This window comes from Aotus nancymaae, unplaced genomic scaffold (assembly GCF_030222135.1).
Source record: "Aotus nancymaae isolate 86718 unplaced genomic scaffold, 86718_ANA_hifiasm-v0.15.2.pri h1tg000006l, whole genome shotgun sequence".
Taxonomy (NCBI): Eukaryota; Metazoa; Chordata; class Mammalia; order Primates; family Aotidae; genus Aotus; species Aotus nancymaae.
The window spans coordinates 23,761,308-23,789,249 of record NW_026988417.1 but is presented as its reverse complement, the minus strand read 5'-3'; the positions used below and the strand labels follow the sequence as shown (position 1 = coordinate 23,789,249).

The window sequence follows — 27,942 nt, the reverse complement described above, 5'->3', positions numbered from 1 at the left end:
GATCTTCATTCGTTTCTCAACCTCTCTGGGTCTGAGATTCCCTTAAAGCCAGGTTAATACAGATGAATAGGACTTCCTAACTAGGACTAGACTTTCTCAATTTCTTGACTCAGAGGGGCAAAGATACACTGAAATGGAAAGTGAAGGCCTTCAGGCTCAGCCTAACAGCCGCTCCTAGCAGGGGAACGCTCCGGGGAAAAGGGAGGAGACCCGAGAGGTGTCGGACCAATGAGGCGGCGGGCGGGACAGGAGTTCCCGCCTTTGGGCGGCCGTGCGCGCGCACCACGCTCGCACGCATACTCACACGCACGCACGCACGCTGCGGAAGCGCGCGCGCGCAGGCCCAGCCCTCGTCGCCGCCGCCATTTTAGCTCCTGGTTCCGGCCGCACCGTGTGGGCTGTTGTAGCGGGAGGGGTGGGGGTCCTCCAGAGTTAAGTGGCTGTCCTCGACTGTGCCCATACAGCAGCCAGCTTTCTTCCTTAATAGCCGCCCATTCGAAGAGTGCGAGGATGTCTAAGCGGCACCGGTTGGACCTAGGGGAGGATTACCCCTCTGGCAAGAAGCGTGCGGGGACCGATGGGTAAGCCAGGCCGGGGGCGCGAGGCAGGGAGCGGGGGCTTTGTTGGGGTCCCGGCAGGGAGCGGGCCGGGGCTGGCCTGACCGAGCGGGTCCTGGAGCCCGAGCCTTTGTTTCCCTCTGGGCTGGGTTCATCAGCGCTGGGTCGGAGAATCGCGGCGCCCATTCGGCCCGGCAAGGGCGCGGGGGGTTGCGTGCGGCGGGGCCACTGCCCGGCCCAGTCCGGAGGGTGGAGAGGCCTGCGGTGGCCACGAGGGCGCCTCCTCCCCCAAGCCGAATCGAGCGGGAGTCACTTTCGAGGGCGTCGGGCGGGAGTGAACCGCGGACCTCGTGGCCTCGGTTCCCGAGGAAGGCCTGGTGCTGGGGAAGAGAGTGGGGGAGGGTGCGGCGGGAGTATTTGCTTCCAAGGGCACCAGGTACTTCCCAGGACGAGTGGCCGCGGGGAGGGTCTGGGTGGGGGCGCGGCCGGGCGCTCCAGACGGGGAAGGCGGAGGGCGGAAAGTGAGAGCAGCGCGTGGATCCTAATGTAGGCTGGGATGGGGGTGGCGGGAGTTGAGAAAAGCCAGCAAATGGGGAGTTCTCGGTGAAGTGGGAGTAGAGGGCCTGCCGGGAGAAAGGAAAACGTGGAGTAATATACCTGATGAGCTGGAAGGCTGGTGTTTTGGGGCGGCTGAGTTTATAGTTTGGCGGGAGAGAGCGTGCCTCGGTCCATTCAAACACTTCAAAGTAGATACTAGGCAAACTTCCGCCCTCTGCCAACGCTCCCGCCATCTCCTTTATTTCCTGCTTTAGTTAAAACAGTGGTTACTGAATATCCCATGGGGAAGGATTTGAAGGCATTCTCTTTTTTTCATCGTTTATTTTCTATGCCTGTCCCACTTGTCTTCGAAAGTAGCTTTTGAAATAAGGGCTCATGTTCAAAACGTGTTTTTAGTATTTTTGGCGAAACACCGCCCATGTGGAAGCTGAGAGTTGAAATACACAAGCTCATGGTGTTTCAGATTCCTTTCCTTAAAGATAAAGAGGAATTTAGCAGTTAAGCAATTTCATGAAAGTCATTTTTTGTTCTGTGTGTGTTTTCATTGCCGAAGTACAAAGATCTGTTTGGATAATTGAGGCAAAACCCACAAAAGGCCGAATACCCAAATAGTTTGCATAATTTTATTATTTTGTTGTGTGCTTTTGATACAGAATCACTGTGCCAAGTCATTTGTATAGCTTGTGTGTATTTTTCACCTGAAATTCTTCATTGAACTTGATTTCCAGAGATCTGTTTAGTGTCACTGTAGAGTATAAGCCAGGAAAGGATGTACTTTTTGAGGCCTTCCCATATGTTGAATTATTCAATAGAAAGCAGAAGCATGTCACATTTTACTTTTGTGAGTTCTGTAGTTTACGATATTAGACATTGTAAAAAGACAATGACATTGTAAGAGAAACGCTCCTTAGGTATCCCCCCTCCCCCACCATTACCCCCGAAAAACGTTAGTGCCTCTGAGCTGTATGTCACAGATTCTTAAGCAACTTAAGAAATATTATAATCATCTCTACTCAAGGAATGAGAAATGGAGAACAGAGTTATGGTGGCTTGTGCAAGTTTACAGCAGGATCTAGAACCCTGCCTTTATCATTTTCATTCGGCAGCACACAGTTCAGTACTGTAGTTAAGAGTCATTACAGCCTATTTTAATGACATTTATAATAGGTTGGTAAAGTAGGGAACACTTAGTTCTTGATTTCTCTGAAGCAAAAATAAACTGCTGTCATCTGGAACTGATGTCTCTCACAGGAGGTCAGATTGGAACAAAATATTCTGGGACGGAATGAATGGATTCATTTGTATTTCTGCATATGTGCACCATTTAAAATGCTTTCCTTGGGATTAGTGGTCCCACGATATGTATATGTGATTGTTTCCTTTCTCTTGCAAGAACAGATAAAAACGTGGACTTTGGAGGTCTGATGGTAACTTTATGAATCCCTTGCATATTATTTGGAATTTGCCTGTGGATAAAGGAGAGTTCATCTTTGGAATAATGCCCAAGTTATGAGAAATTCTAGAAGAAAGTTTTTATACTAATTATGTCATTTGAATGCCATTTCTCATAGAACTGGTTTTATTTAACCGTGGACTTAAAATGTTTATCAGCATCAGGATTTTTTTTTCCATACTCCATAATTTTAAGTCACTTGTTGACTGCAATGAAATCCTGCAGATTTTTTTTTTAACCCTGATAACAGGTGGTTTTATCTGAGAGCATAAGCTTGTCGGTCTTACAAACTCCACTGCCAGACAGGATTGTCCCATTTTTCCAATACCGAGAAGGGAAGGTAACTCAGTGGGAGATTTCACTTGTATTAATACTCCCAAACAACTTTGAAATCGGGTGAAGTTATTATAGGTTTCTGTTGCATATTCTGGCCTCATTTCTTCCTTTTTTTTTTTTTTTTTTCGTCAACCCACAGAATCTTCACTATAAAATTATTACCAAAAGAAAACTTACTGTTGAAGTATGGAAACAAGTTTTTTACGTTAGGGACGTTTTTCACGATATTACCACCTGATAAGAGTTTTTCCTGTTAATTATGGCAAAGTAAAACTAATACATTAATACTGTGATAACAGTTGTGGAGCACGCACATTTTCATTACCATCCTATATGGTGGTTGAGGTTAAAGTAACTTGCCACGGAACATACGAAATGTTTATAAACAAAGGTTTGAAAAAAAAGGCTTTCCTTAAAATCTTCATCTCCATCTTTGGATAATATAATTTTGGTGAACATTTCTTAAGATCTCTGCATATTGACTCACAAATATGAACTATAATATTTAATATCAGTGGAATCAATGCGTATCATTTTGTACTTTGATTTTGTTTTCCACTCAGAAATGTCATTAACTGTAGGTATACATTATGCTTTTAAATTTGCTGCCGTAGTACTCCAGTTGTAAAAGTATCTCGTCAGTTATTTAACCAATAGCCTATTCATTGATGTTTAGGTAGTTCTCTAGTTGTTGCTATTTTATAAATGGGCAGTATGATGAACATTCTTACACATACATATTTGCACACATCCTTATGAGAAATTCCTGGAAATAAGATTGACAGATAAAAAGCAATGCTTATTGCCGGGTGTGGTGGCTCACGCCAGTAATCCCAGCACTTTGGGAGACTGAGGCAAGTGGATCACGTGAGGTCAGGAGTCAAGACCAGCCTGGACAACATGGTGAAACCTATTTTTGTCTCTACTAAAAATAAAAAAAATTGACTGGACATGGTGACACACACCTGTAGTCCCAGCTACTCGGGAGGCTGAGGCAGGGGAATTGCTTGAACTCAGGAGGTGGAGATTGCAGTGACTCGAGATAGCGCCACTACACTCCAGCCTGGGTAGCAGTGAGACTCCCATCTTTTAAAAAAAAAAATGCTTATTTAATATACTCTGATTTTGATGACCAGTTACATCTTCATTAGCAGTACTTCAGTGATTGTTATTTTTTGTTTTTATTTTATTTTATTTTTTATAAGCAGGGTCTTCCTCTGTTGCCCAGGCTGGAGCGCACTGGTATGATCGTGGCTCACTGCAGTTTCAAACTCCAGGGCTCAAGTGATCCTCCTGCTTCAGCCTCCCAGGTAGCTGAGACTACAGATGTGCCACTATACCTGACTAATTTTTAAGTTTTTTTGTAAAGATAGAGTCTCACTGTATTGCATGGGCTGGTCTCAAACTTCTGGCCTCCAGTAACTCTCCTCCTTTGGCCTCCCAAAGCACTGGGATTACATATGTGAGCCACCAGGTCTTGCTCTCCATGTAGAATTTTAACATGGTATTAGAACTTTAAAAAGATCTTTAGTAAAACTGATATTGGGCATTTGCAATGTGCCAGACAACACTTTAAGCACATCACATATATTAACTCATTTATCCTTTTGATACTCCACAAAACTTACTGACAGCCACATCTTACGGGTGAGGAAAGAAATAACTGTGGTCATATAGTTGGCTTAAGTCTTAAGCCAGGATTGAACCGAGACACAGTGTAGAACAGTATGTTCAGCAACTGTGTCATATCATCTCTGTCCCTGCTAGTGTTATGGCTGTGTCTGTAAAGCGCTGACTTGTTAACAGTTTTTAAAAACCCTTATACCTCAACTAATAAACTTTTAAGAAAAAAACTCCTTTATAATAAAAAGTATCTGTTGAAAAAAGAAAACATTTGTATGCACAATAGTCAAATATTTATGAAGTGAAGAAATTTATTTCTCCCCATTACAGACCTTTCATTCGTATCCTCCCTCTCTCATTGAAGGTAGATAGTTTGAGCCATAAGCAACATTGCTAGGTGGCTGAATTTGCCTCCTGCATCCTCCCTGTTGTTTTATTTTAATCTGAGACTGAAGGTATTTGACAATGCTTTTCATTTTGCAGATCAGTGAATGGAGGTTGTGCCTTGCCTGTGACTTGCAACTGTGATTCCAGCATTTCTCTTATTCTTAACACCACAGCATTCCCTATTTCTTGATCAGCAACTAATCTTTTTATCTTTAGAATGTATTCTATACATCCTATGTTTTATTTAGCAATGAAGCTTTTGATGAAGTGGGCCCCTGAAAAAATCTTTGTTAGTATAGGTATTACTTTAACAAAGTAAGGCAATATGTAATACATGATTTACTTTGTCTATCACCCCTCTTCCCCAAAATTTTGTAACTCTTGGAAGGTTAGGTCCATGTCTTAATTGCCTGGTACTGTGCTAGAAGTATAGAAATCATTAAACTAGGCTGGGCGTGGTAGCTCACCTCTGTAAAGAGATTGCTTGATCCCAGGAGTTCAAGACCATCCTGGGCAACATGGTGAGACCCCCATCTCTGCAAAAATAAAAAATTATCCAGGCATGGTGGTGCGTGCCTGTATTTAGTCCCAGCTACTTGGAAGGCTGAGGTTAGAGGACCACTTCAACGCCAACCCCGGAGTTTGAGATTGCAGTGAGCCATGATCCAGTGAGCCACTGCACTCCAACCTGGGTGACAGAACAAGATCCTGTCTCAAAAAAAAAAAGTTGTTTCAATTATTTTGTGTCATCTCCCCCTTCCCCATGATTGAGTGAATACTAGAAACATGAATCGTTTTTGTTTAGACCAGATTTTCTTTTAAGGGTTCTTTTCTAGCTGTATGTTCCACGATCTTTAAGATGGCCATTATTTGAACCATTTGTGAGTATCATGCTTCTCACTTTGCTGGGTACATTTCTGTGTACTCTTATTATAAACTATTTTTTGTTTGCATTTTGGGCAATGTAAACACTTATTTAATTAATACACACCTTAGACCGGAAGCAGGAGAAGCAGAGATGGTTGATGGCGTATTTCAAAAGATAGGCCCAGACTCTCAAGTTTTGAATTGAGAGACTTCATTTTATGTTTATTAAGTTATCCTTTGACTTTTCTTTCCCTTTGGTTTTCTGTTTATGTCAGGTGGGATGAGAGACTTCATTCAGTTCTGACTTGTATGCCCTTTGATTTTTGTAGACGCTGAACATTGGGATGGAAGAGGGGAAAATCACTTTTCATGTTTATGTATGGCTTTTCCCTTCTTTGAGTAAATTTGTACATGGCACACAAATATACTTGGAGCACAGGGAATTTGTACTTTTGTGTGTGGTGGGTAAGGAACAATGACATGGTTAGGGGCCTGTGTTAATAGCTCTGTGTTGCCTCACTATTTCAAGTCTGGGTTTAAACATCTTGAGACGTTTCTCTGCTGAAGGACTGGGTCTGAAGTAAACTGGATTAGTAAAATGAACAAGCATAGGTATTTATTTTTTTGAGACGAAGTCAGGCTGGAGTGCAGTGGTGCGATCTCAGCTCACTGCAACCTCCGTCTCCTGGGTTCAAGTGATTCTCCTGCCTCGGCCTCCCAAGTATCTGGGACTACAGGCACAAGCTACCATTGCCTGGCTAATGTTTTTGTATTTTTAGTAGAGATGGGGTTTCACCATGTTGGCCGAGATGGTCTTGATCTGTTGACCTCATGATCTGCCTGCCTCGGCCTCCCAAAGTGCTGGGATAGCATAGATTATTTTATTTTATTCCCACCACCAGTCCCCTAGAGGCTGCTTTCAGCCACAGCGCATATGAGCAGCCTGCAGCCATTCAGCTTGTGAAGTTCTTAGCATAGATATTTTTAAAATTACTGTTATTAAGGACGATCTCTAGTAACTGGAAGTAGATACCAGAATTGATTACTTAAAATTGACCCAAGTTTAAATGAGTGGCTACCTGCATAATTTTAACATATTAAACAACTTAATAGTATTCAGTGAAGCTTACTTTTAATTTGGCTATGTTTCATTTTATGGTTGACCAAGGTACGGAGAGTTGCAGAGTGCTTTCAATGTTTTACTGTTGCTGTTAAGGTTAAAATGCAAGGGTAAACGATGAAGAAGGAGTAAATGTGTTTTAATTTCAGTTTTTCTTTTAAAACAATATACATTTACTGAGCAAAATTGGGAAAATGCTGGAAAATATAACTAAGAAAACAAATTCTGCTACAGTCCTGCAATTCATATTTGTATTAGTTGAGATATTGATATGTATGACATTGTACTATGCTCTTTTCACTTTGCATTACAACAAAACACTGTCCTATGGCAAAGAAAGGAATATTAAAGTAATTTAGAAGTGGATTATAAAAGTATTGAGCAAAACCCACCATCTGCTGTAATAATGTGAGGTGGAGTTGTCTTTATGTCCAGTAACAGTGTTTGTGCTACATTTTGAATATACTTTTAGTGCAAAAAATAACCTCTTCATAATTGAAAGAGAATTTGAGAAAGATTGTGATGCCATCTTCTATTGCTGGATTTGGACCTATCTATTCTTCGTCCTACCCTCAGTATCTGATTGCTGTTGTCTAAGTAGGAGAGGTCTTGTGTTACCTCACCTTATGTTAAAAGTTAAGGAAGGTGAGGCATCAAGGAAGGGAAAAATGTGGTGGAAAATTAGAAATCCTTGATTGTAGGATATTTTTATTTCTGATAGTTAACATAATCCATTGGATTTTTTTGTTAATTTGAATGTTGGACATTTACACTCTTTGTGATTATAACGTTACCATGAACATTCTGCATAAAATTCAAAATCTGAATTCTAAATTTTTATTTTTAGGAAGGATCGAGATCGAGACCGGGATCGTGAAGATCGGTCTAAAGATCGAGACCGAGAACGTGATAGAGGAGATAGAGAGCGGGAGAGGGAGAAAGAAAAGGAGAAGGAGTTGCGAGCTTCTACTAACGCTATGCTTATCAGTGCTGGATTACCACCTTTAAAAGCTTCCCATTCAGCTCACTCAACCCACTCAGCACATTCAACACATTCGACGCATTCTGCTCATTCAACGCACGCCGGACATGCAGGTCACACATCACTTCCACAGTGCATTAATCCGTTCACCAACTTACCCCATACTCCTCGATACTATGATATTCTAAAGAAACGGCTTCAGCTCCCTGTTTGGGAATACAAGGATAGGTTTACAGATATTCTGGTTAGACATCAGTCCTTTGTACTAGTTGGTGAGACTGGGTCTGGTAAAACAACACAGGTGAGTTACTGTATACCATGGTACATATTTCCTTTATGTTTAAGTTTACCAAATGTTGCATATTTGATTTTGGTCATCATTTCCCTTGTCTGTCCTATAGAACATACTGAAGAATAACTGCTGTGATGTTTAATTGGCACTCTGAATTTCAGAGTAGAAATCCTATAGGGAGTACCTCTCTTCCCTGAGTCTAGGGGAAAATAGTGTTGGCTTTTCCAATTTTGTTACCTTAAGTATGGCAGAGTGATGCTCTTCCACCTATTTTGACTCTAGGACAGTATAGATTTAGGGGCACACAGTTTTCTCGTGCTTGAGTGGAAAAATCAGCCACTGGGGTGGATTTTTGTTGTTTATATTTAATGCAGTATTTTGAACCATGTGAATATCTGTTTTTCCAAAAAATGAAGTTCTAAAAGAAAGTGAAGTCTATACCCGTGACTTTTGTCCATCTAGTCATGCCCCCCCCCATAGGACTAAACACTGTTACTAGTGTCTTATTTGTAGTAATCTAGGATTTTTAAAAACATGGGTTGTCCATTATTAACTTAGACCCCTGTTGATAGACATTTAGGCTGTTTCCCATGGTTATTTTGCATGGGCGAGTATTTCTGTAGGAAGCAGAGATTGTTAGGTTAGAAGATCGTTTGTAATTGTGATACAAAAGGTTGGCTACCCTTCCAGAGGAAATGTATCAATTTACCTTTCTGTAAGCATATATGAGAACACGTGGGAAACTATTAAAACGTATTATTGAACTTGAATTTTTATAAATCCAATAGGTGAAAAGTAGCATTCTAGTGTAATTTTAAATTTACATTTTCTTGCTGTGGGTGAGAAGTAATTGTCTTTATACACCTAAGCCTGAACCATCAATTAAAAATTTCTTTTGGTTTCAAAAGTAGTGGTCCCTGGTCATTGTAGAAAATTTGAAAAATTCAGGAAAGCGTTGAAGTGAATTTAATAATTAACTGTCTTACCATGCAGAGATTGAACATATTGCATACACAGTTTGTCTTTTTCTAAAGTTACCTGTGCATAGAAACATTTTGAAGGCTACTATAGCAACCAAAATAGGAAGCTTTTATTACACACTGAACCTTAGTACTATTTTTCTTTTTCTTCTTCTTTTTTGTTTTTTTTTAATTTTTGTTGTCATTGTTGAGACAGAGTCTCTCTTTTTCACGTATGCTGGGAGTGCAGTGCTGTGAATACAGCCTCAACCTCCTGGGCTGAAGCAATCCTCCTGCCTCAGCCTCCCAAGTAGATGGGATCACAGGCACATGCCACCAGCACTTGGCAAATTTTTAAATAACATTTTTGTAGAGTTGAGGTTTTGAACTCCTAAGCTCAAGCAGTTTTCCTGCCTTAGCCTTCCCAATTTTTCTTTTTTAATGAAGGAAAACTTAGTATTGATGTTAGGGTATTCAAAAATCACCTTACAGAAATTTAAAAAATTTACAAAATACATGAAAGACTGGTAAGTCTGAACTTACTATTTAATTGACACTTGGGTAAAGCCAGACACTGTATATTTTACATGTATTAGCTTACTTAAAGTTTTCTATAACCCTGCAGTGAAGGGTTATGTCACTACTTTAAAGATGAGCAAAATGAGGTTTAGATTTATGAGAAACTTAGGTTTTGCCCTGGGTTACATGAATTAATGGATTTTGGTGGGATCATTGTTTAAAACTTTGTCCCCTTGTCTTCATATCTAAAGTTGTATTTCATACTGCTATTCTGTGATCTGATATGGTTAGCCCTATTTCAGAGATGAGTATTAATGGTTAGGGTAGAAGAGGGTCAGATCAACTCAAGATGAGGTTTGTGATTATTTGGATTAATATTTAACTTTTGGGGGGCGGTAATTAAGATACTTGAGTACTTAGGATTGCAGCACATCTGGGGGATTTGAAGGGAAACCAAACAGTTTAAAAAGTGAGTTTCATCTAAATGCTTTCTGGCATGCTTATATTAAACTTCGACTTAAACCATTAAAGTCAGGGTTTTTTTTTGGTGATTTGTTCTTGTCAGAAAAAGAAATTCTCTAAACAAAATCTAAAGTAATAACTTTTTTTTTTTTTTTTTTTTTTGAGATGAAGTCTTGCTCTGTCACCTAGGCTGGAGTGCAGTGGCATAATCTTGGCTCACTGCAACAACCTGCTCCTGGGTTCAAGTGATTCTCCTGCCTCAGCCTCCTGAGCAACTGGGACTACAAGCTCGCCACCATGCCTGGCTATTTTTTTTTTTTTTTTTTTTTTGTATTTTTAATAGAGACAGGTTTTCACCATGTTGGCCAGGCTGGTCTCTAAATCCTGACCTCAAGTGATCACCTGCCTCGGCCTGCCAAAGCGCTGAGATTACAGGCCTGAGCCACTGCACCCAGCCATGACTTTTAACTTTTGACATACCTACAATAAAGACATTTCACATTGCTGCCAAGTAGACACATAACTCTGCACATGTGTAAGAAATTGAAGCTAGGGCAGTGTTTAGCTAATAAAATGCTGGTATGCTCTAGCTAGAGTACAGTGTGTGGAAAGGTGGAGGTGGGGCAGGTGAGACTGGAACTGTAAGTTGAGCAGCCTTAATATATCTTGTATAGATTGGAAGCCATCAGAGCTCTTGAACTGGAGAGGAATGATGAGGAGGTTTTTTTAATAAAAATGTCCTGTTGAGTGAGCATATTGATGATAGACCATGTAAAAGGTCATAAGTTTTGATTCTCTGAAGGGCCAGGGGAATGGAGAATAAAGAATGGATTGGAGTCAGGATATTAGGAATTACAAGTATTTTGGAGGAAGTTGAGAAATGGTTTTGCTTTTGAATGTGTGAATTTGATATACCAATTAGGTGGAAATGACCATTAAGTCTAAGATGAAAGCGAGAGTTAGGATTGACATTGATGTATTATAGGTAGTACTGGAAGTTAGAACATATAAGACTTAGGATGTTGTATAAAACAAGACAACTAGAACACGGAGGATCAGATTTTAAGATGACTTCAAGTGAAGGAAGCAAAGAAGCTGAAAAGGAGGAATGGCTTTAGAAGAACTTAACCCTGGCCAGGTGCGGTGGCCCATGCCTGTATTCCTGGCACTTTGGGAGGCCGAGGCAGGTGGATTACCTGAAATCAGGGATTCGAGACCAGCCTGGCCAACATGATGAAACCCCATCTCTACTCAACATACAAAAAATTAGCCGGACATAGTGGCATGCGCCTGTAATCCCAGCTACTTGAGAGACTGAGGCAGGATAATCGCTTCAACCCGGGAGATGGAGGTTGCAGCGAGCCGAGATCATGCCGCTGCACTCCATCCTGGGCAAACAGAGTAAGACTTCATCTCAAAAAGCAACAACAACAAAAACAAAAAAGATCTGAACATTCTTGCCTTGAGAATTTTGAATTAGTTTTAAATACTTTTAGTTCACCAGTGAGTGGTTTTTGAATTTCATTTTGCTAGATCTTTGAAGGTACATTTTGCCTTTGTAAAAGGATTGCCAAATTGAAGATATATAAGTAAGTAAGGCTTTATATAGCCTTACTGGAAAACCACTTAAACCTGGGTCTGTGGATTTACAGAACCCGGTAGATACTACTACTTCAGTTATTTTTGTTCATTTAAAGTGTTTTAGAGAGATACATGACGTTTTAGAGAATCAGCATAGTCACCCTCCCTTTCAGATAGTTGTCAATGACCCGTTACCCCAAATTGCAGAACCAGCCTAACTGAAATGTAATAATAAGGAGGACGCAGTAGCTCAGACCTGTAATCCCAGCACTTTGGGAGACTGAGGCGGGTCGATCATGGGGTCAAGAGATTAAGACCATCCTGGCCAACATAGTGAAACCTCATATCTACTAAAAATACAAAAAAAATTAGCTGGGCTTGGTGCACATGCCTGTAGTCCCAGCTGCTTAGGAAGCTGAAGCAGGAGAATCACTTGAACCTGGGATGCAGAGGTTGCAGTGAGCCAAGATAACATCACTCCACTCCAGCCTGGCAACAGAGCGAGACTCCATCTCAAAAACAAAAGAAGTAATAATAGTGCAGCCACCAATATTCTTCATCAGTTTTGCTGTTCTAATACTGTGCAGAAAACTGCATGTTTCCAGTAGCATTGGCGTCTGATAGGCTTTTGGAAGTTTTGATGTAAATCAGTTACGCTCTTCTAGCAGTGGATTTTCATTTAATGTGGTGAGAACTTATATTCTTTCCATGATTCTTTTCCAGTTAAGTAACCAGAGAACCGTAAAACTGGGGAATCCATTAGCTTATGTTGATATTGGAACTGTGGGAAAAGTGTACTGTCATCATGGCAACCAACTTGTGCTTGGGGGTCCCCCCCCCATCTGTTTGGCCACCCTTAATGAAGTGGTGCTGCTCTATGCTGGCAGTTGTTAAAATTGAGTTTTTAGATGGTACCTGAGGTTCTGCCATTGTGCATATTGCTACTGAGGGGAAAAGGATAGGATTACCAGAGTTGGGTGCTAAGAGTTAGATTCTGCTGGCTTATAAAATAAATTTGAATTGAATTAAATAAAAGCACAGCTTCAGAGTCAGAGCTACGAGGGGATGTGATTTCTACTTGATTTTGCAACTCAAATTGTTTAAGAATTTAAAAGTTACACTTTCTTAGAAACATTTGTTATAAAGTAGAATTTGTTGTAAGTGGATTTTAAAAAATTGCAGAGAAATACTTCATAATGGGACAGTTCACACTGTTGAGTGTATTCCTGAGTGTATGTACCCAATTCAGGTATGTGTCATTTCAGTATTATACATGACTGTTCCTTGGCTTAGAGAGCTTGTGTTTTTACAAGTTTTGAGTCACAAATCTTTTTGTCATTTGCCTAATTGAATTTGGTTTTAAGTCATTGGAATGAGATAAAGTGCTTTATGTTATGTATACTTGATATGCGGGCAGAGTAGAATTAATTTAAATGTGAAATTATTTGATAGATTCCACAGTGGTGTGTGGAGTACATGCGATCATTACCAGGACCCAAGAGAGGAGTTGCCTGTACCCAACCCAGGAGAGTGGCTGCAATGAGTGTGGCTCAGAGAGTTGCTGATGAAATGGATGTGATGTTGGGCCAGGAAGTTGGTTACTCCATTCGATTTGAAGACTGCAGTAGTGCGAAAACCATTCTTAAGTAAGTACTACAGCTTTAAAGATGCTTTTCTTTCTCTGCTTGCCATTTTCTGCCATTAGATAGAGAGGACTTTATTAGTGCTGACCCAAGTCATTGAAATTTAGAATAGAATTGTCCAAAGTAGACCTTCTTAGACTTACCACATGACTTTATTCTAATTATAGCTATTCAGTAGGAATTGAAATTCAAAGGTCAGATTTTAGTTACTTGGTTCTGCATTTTAGGTGAAATGTTACTGATGTTGTAAAATCTGTGGTTTTAGTAGACATAATAGTATATCACTTAATTGTGATGGAAAAGGAAAGTAATATATCTTACTTAGTAAAAGATACCTATTTGTAGAAAGAAGAATGCATAGATGGGATATGATTTATTTAGGGGAGAAGGGACTTTTAATATTAATTATGCATCTGTTATGAGCTAAAAAGAGGAATCTTTTGTTCTGTAATACACTCTTAGAGCCGCTTGTAGGTCCTTGTTCCTCTTTAGTAGTGGTGCACATGATCTACTGCCATATAGAGTTTTCTAATCTTTTAACTCTACCAACTTTTTATTGTCTTAAACTTGGATTCTGCATAAGTAGTGATACATGCTTATTACCTGATGATGATTCTTTCTCAGGTCTTCCCTGTGGTTGCTTCTGCTTATCCTGTATTTATATGACATTTAGGTCCTTTTTAAATGTGATTTATTTGAGTGGGGCACAGTGGCATATGTCTGTATATTCCAGCCACTTAGTAGGCTGAAGCAGGAGGATTGCTCAAGGCCAAAAGTTTGAGGCTGTGGTGTACTCTGATCATGCCTGTGAATAGGTACTGCACTTCAACCTAAGCAATAGCAAGACCACATTTCTTTAAAAAAAAAAAAAAAATCATCTCTATGTGATCTCCCTGAGGTTTTTGAAAACCACTTTGGAACATTGTGCAGGCAGTGATATGACTCTTTGTTGTCGGAGAGATATATAGTGTTAATGGGATAAATAAGACAAGAGTCTTTTTTTTTTTTTTTTGAGATGGAGTTTCCCTCTGTCATTCAGGCTGGAGTGCAGTGGCATGATCTCAGCTCGCTGCAACCTCTGCCTCCTGGGTTCAAGTGATTCTCCTGCCTCAGCCTTCTGAGTAGCTGGGACTACAGGTGCCCACCACCACACCTGGCTAATTTTTGTATTTTTAGTAGAGATGAGGTTTCACCATATCGGCCAGTCTGGTCTCAAACTCCTGACCTTGTCATCCACTCACCTCGGCTTCTCAAAGTGCCGGGATTACAGGCATTGAGCCACCGCGCCCGGCCCGAGTCTAATATTTCTTTAAAAGAACTGTTTTGTAGGAATTTTCAAATGTATGCAGAAATTGAATAGAATAATGAACTGCATGTATTTATCACCCCACCTTTAACTGTTTCAATCTTACTCATATCCTAAGCTTTTCTCTGTGCCATGTTATTTTGAAGCAGTCCTAGATACCAAATAATTATATATATTTCAGTGTGTATCTCTGAGATAGTTTCTTAAAATAGAGCTATCATAACTTAAAAAAATTTATTTGATCAAAATAGCCAGTCACTCTTCAACATTTGTGTTAGTTTTTTCTAGTTTTTTTTGTATCTCATTTTATTGGGACTTTTTATTCAGTGTGATATTTAATAGCAGTTCAACTTTAAAATACTTAAATAAGCTTATCCTTATGACTTTATGAGGCATATTTTTGGCTTAAACCTTAATCTTCACTGAATAAATTCTTCTAGTTGTTTGTTGATACCATGTTACTGATCACTGGTAATTACAGTATAATTGACAATAATTACATTATCAAAATCATAGCTCATTATTTTATACTACTTTAAAATGCAGGTAATGTCAAGGACTTGAGGATAATAACAGGGAGATTTTACTCATCTTTAGGAGGAATATCATTCTGACTTGATTCACATTGCATTGAATTTTTCTTGGTAAGCCACAGTTGAGTCGAGAACAGAATTTGGAAATTGGGATGTAAGAATGTTAATGCAATACTGGTGCTGTGTGTATGTGTAGTAGGAAGTGGATGGAGGACAGGCTTTCAAAATATGTGTACTTCTTAAAGATTTGACAAGTAACAGATTTTATAGTTCAAAGTACTTTTGGCATTGTGATGTTTTCTTGTTGGGCAATTTCTAGAGGTTAGAGCTACTTTTAAGAGCTTACTTAAGACAGGGTAAGCTTATTGGGGTTTCTTTTAGAAGATAACCTGGTGTTGCCTTTAAGTAATATAAGTATAGGAGTTTATTACCATAAGTTAGTTTAAAATTTAAAAATTTCAACTCTTTCCCATTTAATAGGAAGAAGACTTAACTAATGAGAATGCTTCATTAAATATAGCTCTTTTCATATATAGATATGAAATGCTTATATATCCATTGTGTAGCCAGGGTGAGCTTTAATTTTCTCTATAAGATGGTAAAGAGGCTAACTTAGGCAGTTTCTGCTTGAGGAGCACAGATTTAATCATAGTTTGGGAGCATTTAGCTAAATAACATATCTTTAAATTGTCCTCATATAGATAAGGGTCTATAAGATAGTTTCTTCAGTGTTTGGGATACCTATTCATAAATTTTAGGCTCTAGATCTGATACTGTGCTGTTTTCAGAAGATTGGATCTAGTATAAGTTAGTGCACATTCTGTTAATCTAGCCTTAAATGGCTACCCAGTCCCAGTGGACAAGTAGGTTTACAAAGCTGCCATTGCTACATGGTTTTTATATTTCCTTTTTTATGTGTTCGCTTGTCCCCATCCTTTTCTTCTGAAGCATTCCTTTTACAGCATATTTACTTTCCTGTTGTCTTGGAATGGAAATTATGAAGAAAAAAACGGAATGAGATACCCAAAAAGCAGACCAGTCAGAGAACGATATTTGTGACTAGTTAGTGTAAAAAAAATGCAATGAGATACCTAAAGAGCAGAGCAGTCAGAGGATGATATTTGTGACTAGTTATTGCCATATTTGTGACTAGTGTAAAACACCTTGATTCATTTTGATGTAAGGAAGGAGAGGTTGTTGGTTTCTGGTATAGCCCTTTTGCAGTGGATTTTAAGAAGTCTAGTTGTAACATTTTAGTTCAGGAAATCACCTTCAGGTTTTTGAAGGTGCTGATAATTTTTTAGGAAGGAAAACAATTTGATAATTTTGTATGTATGGAAAAACGTAATAATTGAAGTTGTTAATTTGGCAGGTAATTTTACTGTTATTTTAGGTGATACACTTCCTTTTTATTTTTTCCCAAGCTGTAAAATTACAGAGATTTTTATGTTGAAAGAATCTAATAATTTATACATGTAATGATTAGTCATTCAGTCAGCTAATTAAGTACCTTCTATCTTAGTTGGGCAGTGCTAGGTATAATATGAAAAGTGAATCTAGTCCCTGTCCTTGTTAAAGCAAATAAAAATGTAAATAAAAAGTTTGAAATTATGATTAACCTCTGAAGCAGAATATGAAGGTTTATATGAAAGAATGATTTGAGAATTAAGTTTAGGTGGGAAGAAGTTGGATTTTTTTTTTTTTTTTTTTTTTTTTTTTTTTTTTTTTGAGTCAGAGTCGGCTCTGTCACCCAGGCTGGAGTACAGTGGTGCCATCTCGTCTCACTGCAACGTCCATCTCCCGGGTTCAAGTGATTCTCGTACCTCAGCCTCCGGAATAGCTGGGATTACAGGCGTGTGCCACCATGCCCAGCTACTTTTTGTATTGTTAGTAGAGATGGGGTTTCACCATATTGGCCAAACTCCTAATCTCAGGTGATCTGCCCACCTCAGCCTTCCAGAGTGCTGGGATTACAGATGTAAGCCATTGCACCTGGCCGAGAAGTTGGAATTTAAGTCAAGGATTGAATTGAAAATAGTAGTTATCCAGAATGGGGATTCTAATATAGGGAATTAGAGAGCATTGCCATAGCCGATTCTTTGGTGCCTCTGGAAACAGCTGACTGAAGCACTAACTGTATAAAGGCTACTTATGCAGATTCCAGAGTGGGTTTCCAACCAGACAACTTCATTTAAAAATAGCCTGAGGCCAGGAGCAGTGGCTCATGCCTGTAGTCCCAGCACTGCAGAGGCTGAGACAGGAGGGTCACTTGATTTCCAGGACGGGTAACATAGTGAGACCTGACTCTACAAAAAGATATATATATATATATAAATTAGCTGGCTGTGGTGTTGCATACCTATAGTCCCAGCTACTTGGATGAAATGAGTGGATCACTTGGACCCAAGAGTTCAAGGCTGAAGTGAGCTAGGATTGTGTCACTGCACTTCAGCCTGCATGACAAAGCAAGACTCTTATCTTTCAAAATAAAAAAATAAAGTTAAAAATAGATGGCTTGTGAAGAGAACCAAAAGAAAATAGATCCTAGAGCATGGCCTCTAGGGTCAGTGTCTGAGTTGTCCTGGCTCTGCCCACTTATTAGCTGTGACATTAACTATGTATGTGTTAAGTAGCTAGTAACTCTAATGTCCTTATTTCTTTTTTGGAAGATAGAGCTGGTAGAGCTGGTATTAACTACTTGATAAGGTTGTTCTGACATTAGATATAGTAGTCTTCATATAATCCTTTGTCTTTTGTGGCACTCTGTTTAAGAATACTTCAGTCAGCATTGCTGATTCTTCCTGCTGTTGGTGGTGATGGTAGATTTCCAGTTGGAGAAATTATTGGATATTATTAACCAGTTAGCCCAGTTAGAGAGGGACTTACAAAACCAATTTAATAAAGTTCCTTTTAGCACAATAATTGAATTATAGTCGGGGATGTAAACTTAAACCTTGACTTTACTCGTCACTGGAATGAATCAGTACAAGTATTCTTTTAGGGATGGAGGTAAAGGTGAAACAGATGTGCTACTTTAAGGACTGTTAATTATACAATTATAAACTAATTTATTGAACATCTGTTATGTGGCAGTCTTGGTTCTAATTCATGTATAGTACCAAAGTTAGGTAAGGGTAGGATTCTTAAAAAGAGGTGGGAATAAAGGATATATGTGGTTAACACATAGGCAGTTCCTACCGGAGGACCAAAAATTTACTGTGGTCACCCTAGAAGTAGAATTCTATTGGCTTTTGCTAATTCGTAGAAAGCTAACTTAATTTGCTAAAGCTCTACATGTTTTGTAACATTTGACATTTGTTTGTACTTAAGTATTTGTGAGGATTAGATATAGAAGGCTCTCTTTGTTTATACAGTGCCAGTATCTTACAAAATACTAAGTAGAACCCACACATTCATTCTAGCTTTCTGGGAATTCTGTTGAGGACAAAATAATATTGCCTTTAAAACTTGGGAAAATTTGAGGAATAGGCAGTATATTTTTATTTAGTTGTCTGTTTCCCGTTGTTAACTTCTTAGGCATTTCTTCTTGATTGTGTATCTAACTCTGAAACACATATCAAATGTATTTTAGCCATTTATGGTAACAAACTGTATGTTTTGACTGTGGTTTTAAACATTTCAGCTCTCTTTAAGAGTCCAGGGTTTGATGTTTCTTTTTTGCAGTGTTTGATGTATTGAACGTTGAAACAGTGTAGATTCTAAGTTATTCAAAATATGTTGCCTTTCCTTGTGAACATTTACATCTAGTAGTTTGTTGTCATTGTAAACAGTATTTTGATATATGTAGCTATTGTGATTACAGTAAGTTAGTGTTGCTCATATTGTGTAATATGGTTGCTTAGAACATAACAGATTGAACTAGAGGCTGGCTTTGTTTATTCCTTCACCTATAAAAGAAACATTATGTAAGGACTCGGCTAGTATCACTGGCTCTTCACTGACGTGGTTGGGGGAGGGGGTAAGCTGTCAGGCCAATAAGAAGATAATTTGAATGTATAGAGATTTCACAGAGGAGGAGGTATTTAATCTGAGTTGAGAGAACTGAGAGACTTAGATAGGCAGATGGACTAGCCAGTAGCAAATAGTATCAATCATTTCCTGATACTCTAGGAAGATGAGCTGGTTTCCAGTAAGGTTGAATTTCCCACACTGTCTTAATTGACAGCACACTTAATGTCTCAATAATTTCTTCATGGTACTCCAGGCCTGAAGAAATATTTCAGATTGCATTTTCTAAGTAGTTGGATCCTAATAACCTAAGTATTTATGTTTCTTTTAAAAAATAGTACACATACGTTGAAAAAAAAATTTTTATTCTTAAATAACCACCATTATTTACTAAGTGTTTTAGTGCTATTTGATCACTCAGTTTCTCAAACCTTGATAACAGATTGAACACTACCTCTTATTGCCTCTTCTATATGGATGTTTGCCTCGTACTTTTTAAAACAACTATCCAAAATCTAGCTTCACAAATATGACATCAAAAGGAATTTGGTACTTTTGAAAGTCTGAACTACCTTAAACTTGTAGTTCCTGGGATGTCCTACATGTTAAACATGGAAAATAAAAAAAAATTATGTTTTAAATCGTTAAGATGAGAACATATACATTGGTGATCATTTAATGCATTTAACAGATTGAATTGACAACTTTACCATTTGAGTGACCTGTTTATACCCAAAGAAGTAGTTTAATCTTCTTTTGGCTGTGGATATATGCATAGACATTAAGGTTGTAAAGTAGTCCAAGAGTTCTGGGATGTATTGTGCCAGTCTGGCATCTATAAGTCCTTGGAGAGTAGGGGACCACCAGGTTGCCCCATGAGCTGTGAACTGGCCCAGGTTGGAAGCTGAGCAGGTCAAAGCTGATCAGTAGTGGGATTGTGCCTGTGAGTAGCCACTACATTCCAGCCTGGGCAACATAGCAAGGCCTTGTCTTTTAAAATGGGGATATATTAGATATTTCTTCATATGTATATAAATTACACATAAACCTATTTAGGCATATTAATGCCGGTAAGCTTTTTTTTGATAGAGGCACTCATTTGGTTTGACTAGATTATAGTGAGTTAATCTAAAAGATGAGTTGTAAGTAGAAAAATTATACCTAGACATTTAAATGTAAAACCTAAAGATTCATTTATTATTAACATTAACCAACACCATTTTGTTGAGTATGTGTGCTTTGTTTGGAATTCCATTTAATTCTAAAGCTGAAATTTAACTAAGACATATAGAAAATACATAAGTGTTGTTTTTCTGGAATGTAAGATAATTCAGTCTTCTGGAATGCTTGATTTCTAGACCCTTTTAAGTCTTTCAGAGTTGTCTCACAGATTTGATAGTTTTTTTTTGTGTGTGTGTGATTCATCTTGTTCTAAACTTCTGAAACATATGACTCAGTGTTCAGATATATGACTCTCTTTTCTATGCTTGGGGTTTATCATTTCATGTCAAATGTAATTCCCTTAACCCAACTAATGGAGATAGGAATATGTGTATTACATTATGTTTCAGAGTATATTGTTATCCCAAGGATTCATGAGTTACATGGAGAAAAGAGTGTGTATAGAACAGCAGTTCTTTTACTCCTCTCCCTTCCAGTTCTAACTGCCGGAATTACTATACTACTCACCGACCGCAACCTTAACACCACTTTCTTTGACCCTGCCGGTGGCGGCAACCCCATTCTATATCAACACCTGTTTTGATTTTTTGGGCACCCCGAAGTATATATCCTTATTCCTTAAAGCAATTGGCCACCAATGATACTGAAGCTACGAGTACTCAGATTATGAAGACTTAGTCTTTGATTCTTATATTATACCAACCTATTTCCTTGAGCCCGGCGAATTTCGACTTCTTGAAGTAGATAATCGAACAACCCTGCCAATAGAAGCAGATATTCGCATACTAATTACATCACAAGACATCTTACACTCATGAGCTGTCCCATCATTGGGTGTTAAAACAGATGCAGTCCCCAGACGCTTAAATCAAGCTATACTAGCCTCTATACGCCCAGGCCTATTTTATGGGCAATGCTCAGAAATTTGCCGGTCAAACCACAGCTTCATGCCTATAGTTCTAGAATTTATTTACTTCTAAGATTTCGAAGTATGGACATTTAAGTTGATTCCATGTATTTGCTATTGTGAATAGTGCTGCAATGAATATACACATGCACGTGTCATTATGGTAGAAGGGTTTATATTCTATATAGCTAATAATGGGATTGCTGGGTCAACGGGTAATTCTATTTTAAATCTTTGAGAAGTTGCCAAACTGCTTTGCACAATGGCTGAACTAACACATTCCCACCAGCAGTGGATAAGTGTTCCCATTTCTCTACAGCCTTGTTACTTTTTGACTTCTTAATAGCCATTCTGTGGTTTTAAGTTGCTTTTTTTCTTTTCTTTTCTTTTTATTTTGAGACTGGGTCTTACTCTGTTAACCAGGCTGGAGTGCAGTGGCGCCATCTTGGCTCACTGCAACCTTCACCTCCCAGGTTCAAGTGATTCGCCTGCCTCAGCCTCACGAATAGCTGGGATTACAGGCGCATGCCCCCATGCCTGGCTACTTTTTTTTTGTGTGTGTGTTTTTAGTAGAGATGGGGTTTTGCCATGTTGGTCAGGCTGGTCTCAAACTCCTGGCCTTGTGATCCGCCTGCCTCCACCTCCCAAAGTGCTAGGATTACAGGCATGAGCCACTGCCCCTGGCTAATTTTGTATTTTCGCTAGAGACAGAGTTTCTCCCTGTTGGTCAGGCTGGTCTCAGAACTCCCGACCTCAGGTGATCTGCCCGCCTTGGCCTCCCAAAGTGCTAGGATTGTAGGCGTGATCCACTGCACCTGGCCGAGTTGCTTTATTTTTAATGGCTGCATAGTAATTATGATTGTACCCTAGTTTACCTGACACATTCTATTGATGGAAACTCAAATTTGCAGTTTTTGCTGTTAGAAACAGTTGCTGTCCTTAGTGTCCTTTTAAAAACTTGTACAAACATTTTTTCACACATGCACATCTGTGAAATAAATTCCCTTCAAGTGAAATTGTTTGGGTCATAGAGTATGTTTGAATTTTATTAGCTGTTGCCAGATTGCCCTCCATAGAGATTTTTATATACTTTTCACCAGTAAGGAATGAGCAAATGAGCATCTGTTTCTTTACCCTTGCCAACTCAGCATTATAAAACTTTTTATCTTTGTCAGTCTTGTAAGTAAAAAGTGAGATCTCTTTATGGTTTTAATTTTCATTTATTTTCTGTGAAATGGAACACTTTTATATTTATTAGCCGTTCGTATTTCTTTTTGGAATCTGAGACTGGTGCTTTTTTCATCTTTTCAGAAGGATTTCTACGTAGTTGACAGCTGTTTTTAAGGTGCTATTTTAAAATGCATCTCAGGGCCGGGCGCTGTGGCTCATGCCTGTAATCCCACCACTTTGGGAGGCCTAGGTGGGTGGATCACTTGAGGTCGGGAGTTCAAGTCCAGCCTGACTAACATGGAGAAACCGCATCTCTACTAAAAATACAAAATTAGCTGGGCATGGTTATTGCATGCCTGTAATCCTAGTTACTTGGGAGGCTGAGGCAGGAGAATTGCTTGAACCCAGGAGGTGGATGTTGTGGTGAGCTGAGATTGCAGCATTGCACTCCAGCCTGGGCAACAAGAGTAAAACTCCATCTCCAAAAAAAAAAAAAACAAAAAAAACAAAAAAGCATCTCAGTTTCTGAGAATTTAAATTTGACTAAATGTGCGATATTATAAAATTGATAGAATTAGATGTCTCTTCATATGCTTTGCCCATCTTTCTATAGTGGGTTGGCCTTTTTCTTACTGATTTGTAGGCGCTTATAACAGAATTAACACTTTGGGTATAAGTTGCAGTTATTGCCCAGTTTGTCATATTTCTTTGCTTTATGACACTTCATGCAACAGAGACTTGAATTTTGTACACATATTGAATTAGCCACTTTTATGATGTCCAGGTTTTGTGTTATGCCCTGTCCAGTATTGTTTTAAATAACTTAATCCATGTATTTTACTGTTTTGTTTTTGTTTTAAATATTTAATCAAGCTGGAATTTTAGTGGGGAGGGATCATAAGGTTTGAGGTAGGGATTTCTGGTTTTCGTTTTGGAAGAATGATGCCCTTCTGAGGTTTTTTTCCTTAATTTGTGATTTTTCAGTGTTTCATAAAATATATACAAGTACAAAAATATAAATGAGTAATATAGTTGCAGGATGTAATATTTTACCATGCTTTCTTCAAATCAGAATTAGTGATGCGTTAGGTGTTGTCATCTTGCCAAGATCATAGTTGGCAGTTGGCTTGTAGTTTTACTACGACATCTACGTGTACCTCTTGCAAAAAATAAAATACTTAAGCAAGGTTGATACTATTCAATACATTGAGTCTTTGGTGTATTAAGCAGTCACACTTGAAAAGCTGAACTGTTACTTAATCCAAGGATGTTTTTGCTACTTTAGGCATCTCCTTTAGGCAGTCTGCCTCATGTTTAACTTAATAAGTTAGACCATTGTTTCTCAAACTTTAGCAACCATCAGAATCAATTGAAAATTTGCTAGAGCACAGATTGCTATGCCTCACCTTCAAAATTTCTGATGAAGTAGATCTGGAATGAGGCTCCAGTTTTGTAGTTCTTACTAGTTCCCAGGTGATGGTAATAACTTTTTAAGGGAGTCTCTGCCCTGACACGTTTGGAAAACAGTGTAGATAGTAAGGCACCCAGTAAAATGTACAATTTGGCTATCCTGTGGCATTTTTGTTTATTAATTCATTATTGAAACTTCAAACTTAAAATTTACTATTGAGACTCACTCCTTAGCCTGGATAAATATTTCATTACTACCAAGAAAGGTAGTAAAATGTGACTCTGTGCTGGGTTCTTCCTGAATTCTGTGTCAAGTTTGTTTTCTGTTGTTAAGCAAAGGGTTTCATACATTTAACAGTATAGCAAATCGTCTGATACTCTTTTTTTTTTTTTTTAATTTTTTAAGTGTCTTAAAATAACAAGAAATTTATTCTCTCACAATTTTGAAGGCCAGAAGTTCAAAAACGGTATGTTGGCAGACTGGTTCTATCAGGAGGCTCTGAGGGCCAGCAGTCTTTCATGATTCTCTCCTAGCCTTGGCATTCCTTGGCTTGTAGCTTTATAGCCAGTCTCTGCCTTCATCTTCACATGGCTTTCCCTTTGTGTTTGACTAATTTGACTGTATTATTGAGAGCTTACAACTTCTAAATTTTCATTTTTCTTGAAATTCTTCACTGTACAAACAGCAAGAAAGATCCCATATTAACTGGTGATGCAAGAAGTAATTAAGTGCAGCACCTCATGGAATGGGATCACTGGGTGATGATCAGTATTGAACCATTAGGAATTGTCTGTTGATCACAGAAGTTTTGGCCATTTAACTTAGTACTTGCAATATGCATAGTCTGCCATCTGTATCATTTCTTCCCTTAGGAAAATAAAAAGGAATGTCTGTTGGTTAGCTTTGCTCCATATTGTTGTGATTGATTAAAGCTTGAAGAATGTGAGGAAAAAAGATCAAATTAAACAAGGTGACTTTGGAACCCAGTTTTAAGAAGTTTTCAACTTAAAGTCATATTTTATCATTTCTGTGACTTTTTTCTCAAGTTTTTGTTGTCTGAAGTTAGAATGTGTCTTACAATCTATTGACGTAGTTGGTGGCAGTTTGGTTATTATTGCCTGTGAATGCTTGAACTTGATCTAGCTGTACATATTCTCACATCAGAAATAGTGTAAACTGTTGGATCTATACATACCGAAAGTATTTGCTAATTAAAATGCCTTCAAAAATACTAAGCATTACACTATGATTCCATGTTGAAACGAGTACTCAGTATCAAGAGGCTGGGAAATGGAGCAACAAGGTGTATATATGCTGGTATTTGAGTAAATGTTGGAAGAATAACCAATCCTTTTTTATTTTTTCGCCTGCAAAGCAACAGACAGCTCTATTGAGGCTAAGAGAGTTAACTCACAAATAGAGGAAACTGTATGTCGTGTTCTGCTACTGACTGAGATCATGTATTAAGAGTATTGCTTATCTTATATCTGTAATACATCAGAAGACAGGAAAATCTGCCAGATGTCCTCAGATCAAATAAATTTCAAACCCGCTATAGGCTATAGTGTTGCTGATTCATGCACTATGCTGGACTGTCTTTAAGGCACTGAGTCATAGTTTAATTGGCAGTGTTTTTTCTTTCCTGGTCTTACATAAAATAACCTTATAGCTAATGATGTCTCTCCCTGAAATGTGGTAGTTTATTTTTAAAAATATGACCAAAGACAAGAAGCATAAAGCATATAAATGAGTTAAGATAGATTTGTTTGCCAAAAGTTTATTAGATTTAGAGTTAAGTTTAGGTGAAATAAAGAGAAGGATTCACTTCTTTTTGTTGTCCACTATCAATTTGCTGAACTTAATGCTCCAACAGATGGCATGAACTAAAAATATCCAGTCGGTCCATGAAAGACTAGGTTAGACTAATAAAGAGTCAAAATGGTGAAGTCATAAATGATGGCTTCAGATTTTTTTTATGCGACTTTTAGATCTGTAAATAAAATCATGGGTTTTTATTTAACCTAATGAGCTCTGACTTAAGCATCTAAAGACATGCTGTGTTTTGTCCAGGTGCCGAAAGGAAGACAGTTGTTTTTCATAGTGACAGCAGTAACCTGAGTGGGGTGGACAGGAGATGGCTGACCCCTACAAAGTTATACAACCTTGAGCCTTGATCTCTGCGTTCATTCTTACTTGGCACCTCTCTTGTGATAACTAGTCCATATTAGCTGACTTCACTTCAGCCAACCCTAACTAAGCCTGGTTTCCCTTTTTGGTTTATTGATCAATCTGATACCATTTGTGTTTTATCTTCAATTTATGTATCAGCATTTCTGTAGTGTTTAATACACCTCAGTCCCACTGCTTTTATTCATGAATTCCTTTTGTACTTTAAGATTATTTATTTGGGGTGGGAGGAGGAGGGCAGACTCACGCTCTATCAGCCCTTTTGAAACAAGAGCCTGTTGTTAACTTATTAAGTAAGGAATTGTTAAGGCTTTTAAAAAAAATGTATATTTGCATGTGGTAACATTTTAGTAGTGTGACAGGAAGCAACTTAAAATGGTTTATTGGTTTGTTTTGCATGTTGAATATTTGTATGTTTTTAAAATGTTTAAGGAATTGAAAATGATGAATTTTGCCTTGGAATTTGTGTGAAACCATGTGATTGTTATATTCTATAATCTGTCATACCATGTTTTCCCAGTACATTTCAGTATTATATTTTTCAGGAATTGAGGATGCATATCTTGTTCGATTATATGATTTTCTTGAAACTTAATTTTGCAATTGATCATGAAACAGTAGCACATTTGTTTGGGGCCAGAGTTTATTTTTAATTTACCGTCTTTGCATTTCATTTTTGTCATGAAATTTGGTTTTAAAATGACCTAAAGGGACCTTAACTAACTTGTTCTTTGTAAATATAGGTATATGACTGATGGGATGTTACTTCGTGAAGCTATGAATGATCCTCTCCTAGAGCGTTATGGTGTAATAATTCTTGATGAGGCTCATGAAAGGACACTGGCTACAGATATACTAATGGGTGTTCTGAAGGAGGTTGTAAGACAGAGATCAGATTTAAAGGTGAAGTAATTCCTTCTATGTGCTTAATTATATATGTGTTGGGGGAGCATAAAAGTGGGGAACACATACTGATCACTAACCAACTGTAAGAGATCACCTCTAAAAGAAGGAACTAGTAAGTACCTTCTTGTTCTGTTTGTTTCTACATTGTATGTCTTCATTTTAGACTTTATTTCTCCCCCTTTTTAGTAATGTATTTTTAAGCCAAATCTTCTCAATTTCTAATCTACCTAGTTCTTTTATAATCTAAAAACATATTTGTGTATCTGTGCTACTCACTCTACCCTTCATTAAGTACAGAGGCTTACATTACTTAAGGATCATATCTTTGTCCCTTAGATCCATGTCCTTGTCTGAACACAAACACACCCATTGTAACTTATAATGCTGGAGAGTAGAAGTAATGATACCCAGGACAGGCAGCTCCTTAGAAATGTAGTCTCATACTCTAGTATATTATTTCTTTCCTCTGTACCACATGTACCTTGACCACTCTTACTGTGTTAAGGGCCTGAAACTATTTTCTGACATTTTGTCCGCCAAAGTCTATGAAATTCCCCTTTTTGCTGTGTTGTGTGTATATACCATTCATTGGACTGTAGACTCATCCCTTGCTGGTATGTGTGTCGTAGAAAGGTTTATAGCACTGGCAAGAAAGATTCTGGGTCTTTAGAAAAAAAACTGAGGTCTGAGTATGTTTTTGTTTATAAAAATTAGATCTATGCTTTTAAAAATACATTTAAAAAATAATGTGAGTCATTATTTGTTAAACTTTATGTGCTACCAAGGTTTAGTACCTAAAAGTAGAACCTCAAAGTAGAAATTCAGAATGCTAGTGAAATATTTTATGGAGGAACCTTTTTTTTTTAAATATATCTGGTCAACTTATTTTATTTTTTGCATTTTCTTTGTTTTTTCCTATTTGCAAAGTTGCTTTAATAATGGTACCAGTAATTATACTACATATTAATGTTTTCTTTTACCAACTTAATCACATATAATTTTATAAAATCTGATTTTTAAGGCATTTAATGA

At 38.2% G+C, this 27,942-nt stretch overlaps 1 protein-coding gene across 1 annotated transcript in view; it reads left to right on the top strand.

The window, feature by feature from the left end:
- The first annotated feature begins 348 nt into the window (after window positions 1-348).
- Window positions 349-27,942, top strand: part of DHX15 (DEAH-box helicase 15) — a 55,326-nt gene continuing 27,732 nt past the window's right edge. Inside the window, exons 1-4 of the mRNA XM_012472402.2 lie at window positions 349-581; window positions 7,749-8,184; window positions 13,149-13,342; window positions 26,748-26,907. Coding sequence (XP_012327825.1) covers window positions 511-581; window positions 7,749-8,184; window positions 13,149-13,342; window positions 26,748-26,907 — 861 coding nt within the window. The 5' untranslated portion in view covers window positions 349-510. The remainder of the gene's footprint in view (window positions 582-7,748; window positions 8,185-13,148; window positions 13,343-26,747; window positions 26,908-27,942) is intronic.